The 17,821-nt window shown below is 38.5% G+C and overlaps 1 protein-coding gene across 1 annotated transcript; it reads left to right on the forward strand.

Moving 5' to 3' along the window:
- Nucleotides 1-104: 104 nt before the first annotated feature.
- Nucleotides 105-8,940, forward strand: cd99l2 (CD99 molecule-like 2; the record flags this gene model as incomplete). Its single annotated transcript, XM_083906097.1, has 11 exons — nucleotides 105-197; nucleotides 1,494-1,770; nucleotides 3,388-3,450; nucleotides 3,598-3,648; nucleotides 4,478-4,594; nucleotides 5,382-5,462; nucleotides 5,834-5,902; nucleotides 6,023-6,076; nucleotides 6,172-6,291; nucleotides 8,483-8,548; nucleotides 8,879-8,940. The coding sequence occupies 11 exons, from the start codon at nucleotides 105-107 to the stop codon at nucleotides 8,938-8,940; spliced, it is 1,053 nt and encodes a 350-aa protein (XP_083762223.1).
- Nucleotides 8,941-17,821: the final 8,881 nt, after the last annotated feature.

Raw genomic sequence — 17,821 nt, forward strand, 5'->3', positions numbered from 1 at the left:
TATGTATTGCATGTGGGATGAGTAGCCTGATTATGTGTAATCTACAGTGCTTGTTCTCAGTAGTACAGTCATCTGCAGGGAGGAATGACCTTTAGACATTTAGGATGTCTCAGTTTCTTACTGAAGAAGCTGTCACAGTGATGTGCTGTGTGTCCTGTAGGGGATGGGAGAGATTTTCCATCAGAGATGACAGCTTGGTAGTAATTCTGCTTTTCGTCCACAACCTCAACTAGGTCAAGGGGACATTCAAGGACAGAGTTGTTTTTGTTGATGTTGTTTTTAATCAGTCCGTCCAGCCTCTTCCTGCCCACAGCCGAGATGCAGACCACTCCAAAAAAAGATAGCTGATCCCACTACTGAATCATAGAAGTGAAATTATAGTAAAACACTGCAGCTACTCTTACCAGTCTCACTACTGTAATCAAGTGTATTACTGTAAATAATATTACAGTACTGTACAGAATATAAACTTTACTGTGAGCAATTTAGCGGCCATTATACTGTTATTTAAATATTCCTACTGTAATCTCCAGAAACAATTTATATCCAGAAAAGGTATTACAGTACAGTAGAATATGGTAAATTGTTTTAGATTAAAAAAAGATAAACTATATGTATTCCAAAATTAAAATTACTAGAATTGAAAACCCTTGGACAAAAGATGGTTTTACAAAAGAAAGCTTTTATTAAAGTCAATGTATTACACTTTCACAGTGGCTACATACATTAATTCATTCTCAACCGCTTTATCCTCCACATGAGGGTTGGGCAGCGGGCTGAGCTGGAGTCAATCCCAGCCGATTCAGAGTGAAAGGCAGGGCACACATTTTATAGGTCATCAGTCCATCGCAGGGCCACACACAGAGACAAACAAACAATGACAATGACAGCCACTCAATAATGACTACACTGATATAAAGAACACAACAATAAGACTTATTACCTTAAACAACATCAGATCCCCGTCTTCTTGGACACATTCCCCTGGCTGGCCTTTGTACCCAGGGTTAAGACAAACAAAGTGCATAAAAATGTTAACACAGGGTTAAATATTAGCTGGGGATTATTTACGCTCAGTATTGAACCTAATGAAATAAATATGACATGCTAAATCTGTGCTAACGACAGTCCTACTCTTTCTATCTTATTTTATTATTTTTATAATAATTTGTAGAGAATGTTATTCCATCTTATTTATTATATTATCTTTATAATAACTAGGGCTGCAACCAGTGTTTATTAATCAATTATTTTCTTGATCAGTCCACATAATGTCAAAAACTGTTGTGTTCCCCAAAAACTTTAAATGACAATGTTCTTTCAGTTTTGTCCACATAACAAAATGAATCAGTAATAATGATTTATTGGTTATATGGACGAAATGTATAATATGGCTTCGCTATTAAAGTGAAGAAAATCAGGTTTATTGTAAGAATTGTGATGTTATTTTGGCAGTAATGACATTCTTTTGTGTATGTTTTTGTGTCGTCCAGCCTGAAGGGGGCAGCATCAGCCCTCGTTGCGGTCAGTGTTGCAAGAACAAAGAAGAAAAGCCGCACATTGTGGGAGTGTCTCAGCGAGAGGGAACGCCTAAACTGCGGCTGTGTGGTGTGAATAGCGGTACTCGGCCTCTTGTTGTAACCGCTGTCTGCAACTCTATACTCGGGGTGGGTGTGTTTGAAGACGCCGCAGCCATGGCTACTGTCTCTTCTCTGCTCAGTTTGACGAAGAGTGCGCTGCTGCTGTTTCTGCTGCTGCCGCCTCTGCTAGGTAAGAAGCGCGGAACTGTGCCGCACACTCTGGGCTCTGCTCCGCTTTTGTGCCGCGCTGTGATTCCAGGCCGAGTAGCGGTCCAGACACACGCACACACACACACACACACACACACACACACACACACACACCCTTCATCACTTCACTACCCATGTGCTCTTTATCTGAATATCACTGTAAATGTCACTGACACATTAACCGGCTTTAACACATTCATCATTCATCTAAAAATCGATGCAGTATGTTATATATATTTTTTATTGATGTGATGGTTATTAAAGATGAGCGTGATGACGCCCATCCACTCTGACCTGTCTGTGTGTCTCTGGGAGACACATTATGTCACTCAATGCAATGACATCACTTTCACATCAAATTAAACTATCCTTTGTACAGTGGATTTGTGCTATTAGTATTCATTTAATATGTATTATCTTTTTTTAAGAAGTACAAATTCAGAGAATATAGCAATATTTTATAGAAGATATGGTCTTAGATGTTGGATATTGTCAATTTTCCTGGTTTAAAAGGCTGTTGCATTGATAATAACATTTAGTATATTGAATATTCTAAGTATTGATTTAAAAAATATTGAATATAGTTAATATTTAAAAACACTTTAACCTACTTACTTGTGTTATAGCAGAATTTGACCATATTTTAGTCAATTTCATCGTTTCTAACACATGTAAAAAGTAATAAGTGTATTTTAAGATGATGTAATACTGATCATAAACAGTCGCTCTTTTTTGAGAGGCACAAACATTCCTAAAGAAAACTTCATGGGTCCAAAGAAACAGATTTAGATCCCAATACATCTGGGAAATAGCCTAAAAATATCCAGATATTATTTTAAGTCATATAACCCAACCTTACAGAAATATTGATTAGATTTATATCATGATACATATCGATATCTAATGATGTAGAAAAGTAGGCTATATCATCATGAGATTTTTTCCAATACTTGCCCAGCCCAACTGTTAATGTGTGTCTAAATGAGCCAAAATAAAAAGAAAAGTGCTCTTGTCACGATTTATGTTATGATTTGGGTCAAATAGAAAGTTTTGGAACTGCTGCTGCTGTAATATGGATGTGACGGTGCTAGTAAGGACCATTTCAGTGCTAATGTCACACTGTGTGTCCCTCTGGTCAAAAACTGGGCCCCAGTCAACTAATCCACTGTTTATTGTCTGAATCAGGGTCCAGTGATCACCAGAGAAACAACACAGAGTAAACAAAAGCAAAACAGGCAAATAAGATCCAGCTAAGGTTTTTGGCTGAGTGTGTGGTTCAACAAACTGGGATCTGATATTGGTGCTGGTATAGATAGCCATGGTAGTGATATCAGTATCAGACAGGAAAAAAGTAGTATTGAGTCATCCCTCAAACAAACAATAGTGGAGGCCAAGTACAAATAATTAAAATAATAATAGGACATCTCTCTGCGTCTCTCCATTTTGACAAAATTAATATTTTTAGGTTAGAATATTAAATTAACTGTGTTCAGGGTCAGGTCTACTTTCTGACTGTTCAAAATATATCAATCTGTAATGAGAAAGAAGTGTGTCAGATTGAGTGACATGTCTGCCCTCTGTCTTCTCTGGACTCTAGTCCTGTCTCAGGATCCATTTGACCTGTCTGATGCTCTGGACGGTGCTGATGACAGTAAACCAGGTCAGTCCAACAGAACTCACTTGTTTACATGACATGTTTTGTTTATGTGGCTTTTAGCTAGGATTTTTTTAGAGGGTGTCCCCCCCTCCTGGAAAATTGCAGGGATTATTTTGGGGCATCTAATACATGGTCTGACTTACATTACAGCAACACCTGCACCAGCAAAACCAGCAAAACCAGAAGGAGGAGCAGGAGGAGGTAAGAAGCACACACCTGCTGAGACAATGACCACTTCTATATTATATAATCGCCAGTTATATGATATAATATAACCTGACTTTACCCACAACAGTAAGAAGAAATTAAAAAAATATATATTTTTATTTATTTATTAATTAAATGTTTTATTTAACTATTTTATTTATTATTAAAAGTTTTTGGGACTTTTTCCAATCTATTTACAGCATCGGGTAACGTATGTATGGCATGCACGGATGTGCATTATTCTGTCGTCACCACACAGAGATAAATTTCCACATGTAAATAAATGTTTGTTTTAGAAATATGTTTAAAACAAGTTTAAGACTATTTAGTTATGTATTAGATAAAAGGATAGGAATCAACCATATCACAGATATGTTTTCACAGACATGACATGGGGCGAAAAAAATGTGATTCGTGGCCATGAAATACACATTTTTTGCCACAAAATAGGAAATAATATAATGCGCACAAAATTAATAATATTATAAGATTCTCATAGATTACATGTAAAGTGAGTGAAGAGGGCTGAAGCTTCGGGATGGACAGAGATCTCCAGAGTGTGATTGAGTTTTATTTTAGGTTGGGAATGAGTTACAAAAACTCAAATATCGTGCATCCCTAAAATGTATTGTAAAAATGTGTATGAACCATTCTTAACACTGTATTTTTGGATATACTCACCAAACTGTTGATAGTAACACACAATCTAACATATTGTTTTTCTGATTTTATTTGTTTACAGTCTTGTTTTTTTGTATTTTCACCTACACTATATTTTTTTTATCAGGTTTCTGAATTATTGTGCTTTGAATGCTCTCTGTAGATTTTAAATTGGAGGATTTATTGAAAGACAGTGTCACCACCACCACCACCAAAGCTCCACCTAAGGTTCCCTCAAGTACAAAAGCTCCAGTCAAACCAAAACCCAAACCCAAACCAGGTGAGATTACAAGACTGTCTGCAGACTAATCATTCTTATTATTATTATTATTATTATTTAATAATTAAAACAAGTTCTTTGATTTTATTTGCTTCTTTGCTCCATATAACAAATAAATCACTGAATAATTTTGATTTGTGGACAAAACAAGACATTTGAGAACATCATCATGTCAAGGTTAGGGTAACCCATCAACTAATTTGATTAATTGAGAAAATAATTTAGATGAATCGAGTCATTAGTTGCAGCCCTGTTTGTTCTATTTATACTTTATACCTACTTTCTTTATACGTCATGTGTCCACTTGGCATAAGATGCTATGACAATGGGCCAAAATTACTCCCTTCACTAAATCACTTTATGTTCGATTGGCAAAATAAATCACTAGGACTGTGTGCTGTGAGCAAGACAGCATTTTAATATAAAATTCAAATAAAAATCAATTTGTACTTTTTTACTCTTGTAATCTCTGTCTCTTGTTACTCACTAAAATTTAAAAACTCAGGCAATTTGTGCTTCAGCTCAAGGATTTAGTTGTCTCCATGGTAACCTCACACCATCTTGTAGCCAACTCTTTTAGTTACATTATATCCGGGCTAGTACATCTTCTGTCACCTTGGTTATTGGTGCTATTTTATCTTCAGTTAGTTAATTTCATGGTGAAAATACTCACTATTAGTTAGAAACAAACGCAAATCAAATCATTTCCATATTCTGTAGCAGTAGCTATTAGTTTTCAGTATATACTATTAATGTATACTGTTACTATTTACTACGACCTTTCCAGCTGATGATGACCTGAACCTGGCTGATGCCTTAGATCCTAACAATGACATTGGTGGCAAAGGCAAGAACAAAGGGCAGGGAGGTTGGTTTCCTTTCTTTCTTTTGCCGTCTTTCTGTTTATAACTTGTTACATTTCGCACACCCTTTCACCTTTGTTTTTTAACCTTTTTTTTGTTTTGTTTTTTAGCATAACAGCTCTTTATCCACATGGAACCTGCGTTTTGGCCGATGACAAAATGTTGTCCTCTTTTTTTATGCCCTTGCCTTTTTTTTGACATCACTCACATTTCCGACTTCCAATGTAAATGTAACTCAGCATCTCTCACATGACTCATGAATCTGGGTATTTTAATGAGAGTACCCCCCCCCCCACAAAAAAAACACCAAATGGAAATCTTTAACACTGCACTCTTAAAGTATAGTTCAGTCTTTTCACTCCGTTTCCTCCCTCAGGTGGACTTTCTGACGACGATCTGGCTGATGTTGGTAAAGATGACTCCTACAAGCCTGACAAAGGCAAAGGTAAAATTGACCATAGAAAATCTATTTTTAAGTCAGTTGACCCTTGTTATTCTAGAAGAGACTCAACGTACATGTGGTAGTTGTTCTTGATGTGACAGTTGTCTGTTCTTGTTTCCACAGGTGGGCACTCACGTGGCGACAGTGATCTGATTAACCATCATGATGACAACATTGGTGGGTTGGTTCTCTCTGTCTCTGATGGGTCTTGATTAATATGTGTCTGCCTCAGCTTACCATGTATCTCTGTGTGTGTGTGCATGTTTTCCCAGAGACCACAGCGGAGGTGGGCACCATTGCAGGGATTGTTAGTGCCGTTGCCATGGCACTGGTGGGTGCCATCACCAGTTACATCTCTTATCAGAAGAAGAAGCTGTGCTTCGGCATACAACGTAAGACTTTTACGTTACGCTTTCAGATGAGTCACTCCCTGACCTCACCAGGGTGTGTGTGTGCTATCAAACACATTAACACCACTATGTTTTGATTCTAAAATGCATCGCATCTACTGTGTTTAAGCCCGTTGTCCATACTAATAGTGTTCTAATGACCTAAAACTGAGAGCTTTCTGGTTCTCTTAAACTGTATTCCATCATCGTTCAGTTCGGTTTGGTACAGTACGGTACAATCGTGAATGGTAAAGCCCAAAACTTACAACAATGGAGGACATCCAGCAGCTCTTTTTTTAAGCTCTGTGTTTGTCTCAACGTGTCAAGTGAAGTCAGTTTTATTTGTATGTTATATCTTGAAATTAATACTTTCTGAAGCTAAGGCAGGTTCAACTTCATGTTTACACTGGCACACATATGCCCAGTGCACCTGAATGGTCATGTGACACAGATCACTTTGGATAAGGAGGAAATGCACTGATCGATTTTATGTCAAAATGGCAACAGCTATTAGAGTAGTTTTTAAGTTTATAGTAGCTAGTTTCACTAATGCTAAAATGTGGATGCCAACTGCTGCAAAACCACCAAACAAACTAAGCAGTTATTTAGTGAATTAGTACTTACCAATCAATAACCGCTTGTCTAAACAGTGTGAAAACTGTCAATCATAGATATCAACCCAATAAAGATAAGAAACAGAAAACTCTGCTTCTCCTTTCATTTCTATGAATGTTAGCTTCTTCTAGCTTATTGTTTGACATGTGTTCCAGTCAGACCACTTACATAAATGGTCAGAGGGATCTCATCTCTAATGGACTGTGGTTGTGAGCTGTTGGTTGTGATTGGATCATCAGGGGCAGCCATGAACAGCACCACAGAGTAGGGCCCTATGATTTCCGTGTTAACGGAATCGCGGACGGAATCGCGGAATTGGCCAATAAAAACGGAATCTAATGTTAAACGCAGAATTTCGCGGAAATTGACATAATGTGACTGAAATGCTGTCATCGTGAGGAGATGGAACGTTTGTCTGGAGAAATTTTCCGGGGAACGCTCATTCGTGGCACCACCCGTGCATCTCGTCACAAACACTCACCCGGTCAGGGTTTCCCCCAGTGCGTGTTGCTTGTTTATTTACTTAATATACACTTTTTTTTTCTACACCGCGGAACAAGTGCACTGCGCCCGCATGTAACCGGCGAGCGTCCCCTTGTCCAGGTGCCGATTGAAACTCAGTCACATAGGCCATTATTACGGTTATATTGTTATTGTCAATAAAGATGTTATATTTAGGAATGCACCGATAATTCGGCGGCCGAAACACGGCGAGTAAACTGTGGAACATCACCTGTTAAATGCTGGAAAGTCTCTGCGCAAAAGTGAAACTTATGAACTCCCCGCAACTTTCACTTCACAGCAGAGAACATTCTCTCTCTTTGAACAGTTAACTAAAGACATCGGCTCATCTGATGCATCTGTTATTCCCTTAATTGCAGAGTTGTAGGGGTAATATTGCGTGTAGAGAAATGATCCAGTCGGATACGGAGAAGCGGACGGAGCAGGAGAACAGTACAGCACAGGGGCGGTGCGCAGAAATCTGTCTGCACCAGATGAGGGGGCACTACCACTTATTTATGTTAATTATTTTACTTTTAAATGTGACCAGCATTGCATGGCTTGTTTTAAGATTCACTGGCATTTACTTAATTAGGATTTAACTTAAGTCAAAACAATTGAACAATTGAGAAGTCAGTGGATTCAAGAAGAAAGTTGCATTTCAGTGGACATTTTATTCACTGACACAAATAGGACACATTCTATGGTGGTAAAGTAAGTATAAAAGGTAAAAAAACAGAATAAAAAAAAATAAAACGGAAAAAACGGAATTCTAAAAAATTAAAACGGAAAAAACGGAATTTGGAAAAAAATAAAACGGAATTTGGAAAAAAATAAAACGGATTTCATAGGGCCCTACCACAGAGACACGGGCTAGTGAGTGATGTCATAAGAAGAAACACCAATGTGCAAGAACAGGTGTTTATGTCTCTTAACATCGTTTCCAGTGAAAACATGTGTTACATCAGTTGTAGGATTGATGGTAAAAGCAGTAAATACAGTTTGTAAACGTAGTGGGGATTATTGTTTTAGCAACAATATCATGCAGTATGCTTATGGTGCACCATTCTTTTCACAGAGAGCCTGAACACTGACATGGTGAAGGCTGAGAACCCTGACGCTGTGGTGGCTACAGAACCACAAGGTAAATGCATACACACACACACACACACACATTTGCACAGCTATTCCTCTTAGGACAATACATTGAGTCCCAGTGAGGGTCTCTCAGAGATCATATGTCACTGCCACAGGAAGTAAACAAATAATTTGCCTAGATTAATATTTAACTTTGATATGTAAAATATTTCAGCCTTCATCAGTCTTGCTCATATAAAAGCCTTTTAAAACTGCTGATTTGCTGCTGACATGTATTTCCTATTGCTTGGTTATATACTATATATACTGAAAATGTGATCGCATGTGTTATGCAGGTGTTTTGTTGATTCATCAGATGTCTATTTTGTCTCTGCAGTCCAGCAGACTCTACTGGAATCGTCCAACGCTGAGCCTCCCACTGAAGAGAACGCTGTGTAAACGCATGCACAGCAACGTCAAAGGTCACACACACCTAAATCCACCACCCCTCTACACACACACTCACACACACATGGCTATGCTACAGTGTGTTATGTAGCATGCTCCACATTTATCCTGCACCTCCTCTGCTGGGAGTTGTAGTTCTTCTAAACTGACTGTGAACAACGATATTTTTTATGTTCTCCTGTAAACTTGGCCAACAGTGTATCAACAGTTGCCAAATGTATCTGTATATAGTCATGTATTGTTTACCTTTTTAACCACAATGTTCGTTTACACTTGCCCAGCATGTGATTTGCTCTGCTGAAGCATCAGACACTGTTGGAACAGGACTAAAATGGGAAAAACTGGAATTAGCAGCGTCGATGTTACGACATTGTGTGTTCTTCAGTAAGTGCACAGTCTCAGGGTGAAACAGGGGGCACTGTGCTACGTATCATTCGTTCTCTCTGTTTCTCCCACTCCCTCATTACTGATTATTAGTGTCAAAACACGTGGAATACATCACAGATGTGTCACTTGCTTCTCTATACACAAGTGAATGAAGAACATTTAATTGAGGTCCCAACATTTCTAAAGCTGCGATCGACTATTGTTTTAGATAATGGATTAGTTGTTTGGTCTATAAAATGTCAGAAAACTGTGAATAATGTCATTAAGTGTTTTCAAAACCTCAAAAACAACAATGTCCTCTAATGTCGGATTTTCTCTTTTCTTAGGTTTAGATAATCAAAGGAAGTCCGATATTAATCACATTCAAGAAGTTGAACAATCAAAAAACAAAATAAACTCAAACCACTGAATCAATTATCAAAGTAGCTGGGAATTAATATATTATTAATTGATTTACTGTTGCAGCTTTGTAGCAACTAATTATGAAAGGGCTGGTTTAATAAATGTAAAAAAGGCCAGTTTGGAGGTAATGTACCAATACATTATGACAGCAGCTGTTACTTTACAAAGCATGCACTCTAGAGCAGTGTATCTCAAACGTTCTACATATGGTGACCCACTTTTTAAAGATGGCAAACTATTGTGATGAAGAGCAAATTTGCTTAATGTAGCGACATGCATAAACTTCATTATGTGCATGTTATTCAAAACGTATACACACAAATCTAAACTAAAAGGTTGGGAAAATTCTGCCAATTTGTTTGCAGGACCCAAAAAAGGTCTCCTGTGACTCATCTGTGGGTCTCTGTGTGTTTGGGAACCGCTGCTCCAGGAAGAGATTAGCTCAAGGAGTTACATCCTTTAAAAGTGAGACTATTATCTTCAACATTTTATTTGTTATTATTATAAAGTTACAACCAGTGGTTGCTATAACAATGCTAACAATAATAATAATGATATTGGAACATCAGTCAAGACACTGATCATGGCTTAGTCCATTAATAAGGACAAGGTACATATTCATGGACCTGTAGTTACTGCAGGTAATCACGTCACATCATCACAGGCTACATGCTATGACCTTTGTGTCGTCTATATGATGAAACGTATAAAGTTGCCTTGTTCAGTTTCGGATCTCGGGATTGGGAATATTTCCGTTAAATTACGGCCTGTGATCTTTTCTACTGTACATAGTTGTTGTTTGAATGACAATGGAGATTGTTTTTGTTTTTTTCAAGATGTTGATGATGGTGAATTTGATAGGTAGTAGTTAGGTAGATGAATAGAGGGACGTCCTTTATTGAATCGTAAACAGTGAAGGATGTTTAAGTCACACTTTAGTCACCACACTCATCGTATCGTAGCATAAATATGAAGCTTGTAATTCACATGTTCTATTCTCTCTCTCTTTCTGTGTATTTGTGTGTGTGTGTGTGTGAGAGGAAATGAGTGCTAATAATTTGAGCCGACATTGTTTTTTTTGTGTGTTAGCATTGAGGTTAATGCAGAAAAGACATGATCTTCATTCCCCTTGTGGCCATCATTTCCATCACTATGACAGACAGAGCAGTGGCATGTAGAGTACAAAGATTTTAAAGCTGCTGTAGGCAGGATCAATACAATCTGTATAGTTAATTGTTGAGTTTTACCCCCATGATTAATCAAATACACGTTTTGGCTCCTGTTATACATGTCACACATGACCCGTGGCTCTCGATCTCTGAAAGGCTCCACCATTTTCGCCATCGTGTTTGTCTGACTGTTTATTTTGATTATTTTAGGTTTCTTTAGTATAGCCAGTTCCCGATGGTCATTTCAACATTTCGGTGACAGAATCACCAGAATTGCCATGTTTACTACTGCTGTCACCTTGTTGTCATTGCGGTATAAATATTTGCTTTATGTCTTTTTAATATATTATGATTAATCGCAGTAACTGTTCAACATTTTTTTCAAGCAAATAATGGAATACTTGTCCCCATCCCTAGTGAGGACATTCATATACATAATGCATTCGCTAATAATTAACCATGACAACTAAATGCCCAACCCAAAACTTTAACCTTACCTTGACATACACCTAATCCTAACCCTAAAACCAGGTCTTAACCCATAAACAGCCATTTTAAGGCAGATTGTGAGGACCACTCAAAATGTCTTCGAATTCTATGCTATATAAGTCAAAGTAGTACTCACAAACCTGTACACACACTCTGCCAAACTTGTGCCAAAGTTGACTAAAATGCAAAGTTCTGCCAAAACAGCTTTTAATTTGAGGCGTATTGATGTTTGCAGCGTTTAATTCTTTGATTTAATCAAAACGGTTGTTGAACGGCTAAAAACTAGACTGCTTAAGTGCTGACTGAGATTCTGTTACAGGATATGATGCGCTCTCCATGATGGCCACCATGGGAATAGGATTTACTAGAGTGGAGAGATGTTGAAGAGCTTTAGGGACAAAGAAGAAAATAATTTAGAGGATTTTTTTTAATTTTTAATCTTTACACATTTGGAAAAATAAAGCTGAAATGTTGAAAGTAGAAGAAAATCATACATTTGTGAGTTGAATTTGCTATTTTCAAGACTCAAAAAGAAAAAAAAATCTTCTCATTTCTTTCTCCCACCTCTTGTGTGGTGTTGATGGATTGAAACCTGACTGAGTCAGATATTAGTGTGAATCTGCCTTTAAATACTGGCCTTGAAACTACAGGACTGTGCTGTAGCTGTGTAGATGACATTAGCAGCAGTAGTTTGTTGTGATGGTTGTACATATATTACTGTGAGCTGCTCTGTCTTTGTACTGATAACAGTGTGTGTGTGTGTGTGTGTGCGCGCGTGTTCACACTCTTTGCCTGCTCTTTTTACTCTTTGTACGCAGCTTAACTTTTCCTAATAACTTAGCTGAACTTTTTTGAAAATGTGTTTGTTGTTTACCGCCGCACCAACAGTTAGTTGTTTCCCTAAACAGAAGATTCATTCACACTTTTCTATACTGTTTCATGTTTAGCCTCCCGCCTCCGCTGTGACCATGTTCCATGGACACAAACGTTTTCTGGACTTTCTTTCCATGTTCGGAATATCCCCTGAACTCAACTTCAACTTGAAGTCATAGCAAGCTCACAACCAACCTACGATTCCAAGATTGCTGTCCCCATATGAGCACTGCTTTTACCGTTATCAGCATTTCTGCTGTATTTGTTTCACAGTAAATCAGTCGCACACATAGTACTGTTTAGCTTTTATCCATGGACGCATAGCTACGCTGTTTGTGTGCGCAAAACACCACTGGTATTGCTAACAATGGCCAGTCAGGGATAAGTTTGTGTTTCTGTATTTTTCCAAATTCTCTCATGAAAGTGGTGAAATTGGAGGTGACGTCACTCCCAGCTTCGACGTCCAAGTTCCGAGTTCTGCTGCATTAGCCCTTGTTAACAACGCTAGCTCTTCACAATTTTTTGCACAAATTAATCAGTACAATGTATATGATTGATTTACTGTAAAACGTGTACAACATAAGTGCTATTTACAGTAAAAGTGGCAGTGTTTGTAAGGTGGAAGCCATCTTGGAATCCTATGTCAGGGTTGGTTGCTGTGAGTTTCTGAATTGGAAATGCAAGTTGAGGAATGCCCCCTGACCTTGTAAACTGTTCTGACTACAAATGGAATGCACCATTAGCATGTATGTCATTATATAGCACAGGTACCACAGTAACACAACATACAGACGATTCTTTACGACCCTATTTTATCTTGTGTATCTTGTGCAGCCACCATTACTGTGGTGTCATTTTGTAGTGACAGTGACAGTCGCATGGGAGCTGTGACCCTGTTACTGATAGAGGTGCATTATCCTAACTCCAATTTGTAAGGATGCTCCGAGTTACCGAGTCAGGGAACGCACCCCTGACCTCGGAAATTCTGAATTCCTACTACAAATGAAACACACCATGACATGGCTGTAATTTACTAGCTTCTTTACATATCTTGCTAAAAGCAAACATGTTGTTGATCATGTTTAAACATTTGTACACAGACACTTCACGAAGTAATTGCGCTTTGCTTACTCGTGGTACGTCACTGGATTCGTCTCGGGTGAAAATGTTGTCTTCATGTCCAGTCTGACAGAAGGTAACCGTGGTTATGGTCACTAACCTGACAGTGCTGTTAGGGGGTGGTGGTGGTGTGATTGAATTAGGTTGTGTGAGGCTTAGAAATACTGTGGAATCTACTTTACACTTTGTTTCGCTTGGATGAAAAATATTTTGTACTCCGTGTCCTTCAGCTTTGCAGGTACTGAGAGAGTATGTGTTGTACGAGCTGCCTGTTTTACATACATGACATCATAATGAGTAGCTGGTGTGATGTGTGACTGAACAGTCAGACGAAGTAGTCTCTAAAAGTAAGACGCCATTATTATTATCAGGTTTTGCGTGTTGAGAGGCACTGACAGTCTGCAGTTATAAACTCACCTCGCAGGAGTTGTGCATGGAAAAGCTCTCTGCCCTGACACCTGTAATTAGTATGCCTTATTATTCTACACTGCACAGTCCCACGGGACATTCTGCTCCTCTGGGTGTTTGACCTGGAAGAAACAGTCCAGTCCACTGGGTGAAAGGTGAACATCACACACACAGAGACACAAGAAACAACAACTGAATGTATTCAAACTCTTGATTGTGCTTAAGCAAAAGCCCTTTGGCATGTTGCAAAACCAAAGATGACACAGACTGTCTTTGCTCTTTTTATGTATTGGACTGAATTATGTGTTTGTGAAATGCATCACAGCACTGCGATGTGGGCTGTCCCAATTGTCATATGAGTTGTTGGCTCCTTCGACTGTGGCCGACGTTTGCTTGTTCCTTAATTAAAGTTTAATAGGAGAAGAAGACGGGGAACCCTTGAGTTGTGTGGGCTAGACCATCTCATGTCACACAGGGTATGACTGTCTCCTCTAAAATAATAATTTATTCGATTTATAAAGCACTTTATATTTGTGAACAAGTTTCTAAGTGCTAAACAAGCAGATTTCAAAACACGAATACAAACATACATTCAACGAAAGTAGCAACCCCATTAAAATGCTTTGTTGTGGATTGTGGTGTGAGGATTTATTTGAGATATTGTGGCACGCTACCATGGATACAATGGTGGGTAAGCAGACAGTCATCTCTGTCGACTGCCTACCAATGAGGATCCAACAACTGGATTGAGACAGAGATTCTATATTCTATATAGTTGCAGTTGAGAACTGAGATTAACAATTTGACCAATTTAGTGTTTGAAATAGACAGGTTTCTACTAGCATCTGGCAAGGCTGTGCTAGAAGCGGGCTTACCACGATGACGACAGAGAAGGGATGTGTAGAAGCTTTTGTATACATCCAAAATGGCGGCATGTTAATTTAGGGCAGGTCTGGCTTTGGGTGGTGGTCTAATAAATTTGTTAGGCACTGTTCATTTTAATGATTGAAGTGATAATACACTAATACAAAGTTAGTTATGGCTAGTATATTCAATTTCTGCCAATAAACTCTCATAAATGTTCAACACTAGATCTTCAATCCTGACCTTAAACCTGTCCATGACCAGGTTTGAGATTTAAGCCTGGATTATTGTTGGCTTGCTTTGTGAATCGTTTCTTTGTTGGTGTCGACACGGTCTCACCTCTGCAGTCCACTCAAGTGCCTGTGCTGCACTTCCTCCCGCCCTAGTGCCTGTCTGTGTCTGTGCAGAGATACACACAGTGCTAGCCTTTTTTACTCCCAGAACCTGGAAGTCAGAGTTCATGGCGTTCCAGAGAGGAAAAATAAGAAAAAAAAACATTGTAGTCATTGTAAGCAATACTAGTCTAAAAGTACCAACATACTAAATGTAGCAATGTTCAGGGTGGTGTAGTTGGTATTTTATCACTGGGGGAACTCTAAAAATATATATATATATATATATATATATATATATATATACACACAAGTTAGTAAACAAAACGAAGGGACATCAACATGGCGCTTTTGCCCTTACCGTTGTATGTCACCCTGTAGTTTCGCCACTCGTTAGCCATCCGTGCTCGATGGGTTGGGGAAACGGACAGATCCGCAACAATAGAACAGATTTTTCCATCCGAGCAGCTGAGTTTTCCATCCCTAAAATCAATCCAGGGGTAGGTGGTTTGTTTTCGACTCCACATTTCCTCAGTCCATACCTCCGGGAAAGGTGACTTAGCAATGTTGCTACAAGTAGCAATAGCGTCCTCTCATGAAGGCTCCTCTGCTGTGAACTGGAAACGGCCTCCGGTACTTTTTCTTCTTTAATGACGGTCTCTTTTTTCTTGCGGAAGAAGTCGAATAAAGTTGTTTTTTTTGCCAACCATTGTCAAAAAGGTCAAAACGGCAACGTAACTGAAACAATACACCTGCTAACTCCCGCTAATTGCTATCGGCGCGCGCGCGCACTGACGCGGCCGTCGTGACCGCGCACGCCATGACACAATAAGAATTTTATTCATAATATTTGTGAATTGCAGTATGTATGATTACTTTATTACAAGCTATAGAATAGCTATACAAAATAATAACAGAGGCAATGTTTAAGAAAAAAGAAATAAAAATATTAAACAAATCATCTTGCCACGTCCCCTGACCACTACACCCCTGCCAATGTTTGTATGGTGGCAGCCTTCTGGGAATCCTTACTCAGAAATTCAGAGTTCCAACTACAAATGGAATGTAGCATCACTCTTGCGTCTCATTACAACTGATGTAAAAAGAAAGAGGAGGAAAAAAAGTGACTCGTTCTGGTTTCAAACTTCTTTTCACACAACACATACTTGACCAGTACACTGCTCTCATACCCACACACGTTGCATGCTTTTCTCTACTGTACACACTTACTCATATTTAGCAAGTGTTAAACTCTGTATGAATGTCTTTACGGCTTGAAGTGTAATCGTGAACTCTGCTTTTCTCTCTTATTCCCTCTAATAATGAATCATTCTCCCGCAACTGTATGTGTCATTAATATGAAATAAATAAACTGTTTGAAAAGACAAGACAGGGACTTGATTTTTTTTTTCTGTTTATTTTCTATTCAAATGGAATGTGAGAAGTGGTTATTGCTCATGAGAGCTTAAAGGGATAGTTCTGGGTTTTCTGAAGTGTGGTTGTACCTGTATGTGGAAGTGATGCAAGAGAACGGACGTTGCATACTAGTGCAGTACCTTAACTTGGACAAGCCAGGTGGATTCCGTCGTCTAAGTCAGGTTTCTTTTGCATTTCTCAGCACAAAACATCACCCACACACAACGGCTATTAACCGACGATGCCGACAATCTGCCTCCATGTCTGTTTATATTCTGAAGTCACATTGTGAGATCCCAAATCCCTCGCATCTAGTCTAGTGAAAACCAGTTACAAATTTGTTGTTTGTGGTCTCCTACGTTTTTAAAATCAATCCAGATTTAAAAATCCTCTAGTGTGGCTCAAAAGAAAATCTGTGAACTGATTTCAAACTCAGAAGTCATAAAATAACCAATTTTAACTTAGTGATGGAGGCAGCAGTCGATCTCACAGAACTCCTGTGTGCTGTGGATGTAAATCTCAGATTTTTTCTGTGGACTTTGGTGTGGGTCAAAAAGCCAGACAAATTCTGCTCATTCAACTTAAAGTGGGTGTAGATCTTATAAGAATGGCCTTTTATTGAGTGGATAAAATCACTTTTCTCTTGTGTCCCCCTCTATGTCAGTATCTCATACAATCACACTTTAAAAAAACCCAAAACTATCACTTCAATTGAACATAATTAGACACATTATTGACATAAGAAGACACAATTCAACACTTCCACAAGTACACAGTGATTTACATTTAAAAATATATATTAAGTGGTTTGGCAGTAACAGAACAGAACAAAAAAAAAATCACACTTTGGGGATGTGGACCAGTGACATTTTGACACATAAAGGCAACACGATGATAAATACAGTGAGACCAGTGAGGCAGTGTTCAGGTAATGGAGAGGAGGAAGATGAAGTCACTTCCCAATTGTTGCTCCATGCAACACTAGAGGGAAGTCAGTGAGGAATGAGAATGAACTAAAAAAACAAAAAAAACACCCCTCTTGAATAATGTCAGGGTTTCAGTGGGAAGAACCCTTATTAATGACTGTCTTGTTAAATATGGGCAGATGAAATACTGTAAGATCATTCCTCTTTCTGCTCCTTTTCATTCAAATGTTGGGACTTTCTTTTTCTGTGTTTGTATTTGCTTCGTTTGAAGAATTGAATACATTAAAAAAATAACAGTGTAGATGACGGCTGTGACTCTTACATCAGTGTGAGCAAGAACAGTCACAAATGTGTGAATGCAGTACATTAAGCTTAAGCTAACAACAGTAGCCTGGTGATAATGTGGACGTCTTTAATCACCAACTTGTTACAAAGACTCTTTCTGTTTTGAGAATTATTGCTTCTTCTTCGAGCCTATCATATGCTA

This window comes from Microchirus variegatus, assembly GCF_963457635.1.
Source record: "Microchirus variegatus genome assembly, chromosome: 2".
Lineage (NCBI taxonomy): Eukaryota > Metazoa > Chordata > Actinopteri > Pleuronectiformes > Soleidae > Microchirus > Microchirus variegatus.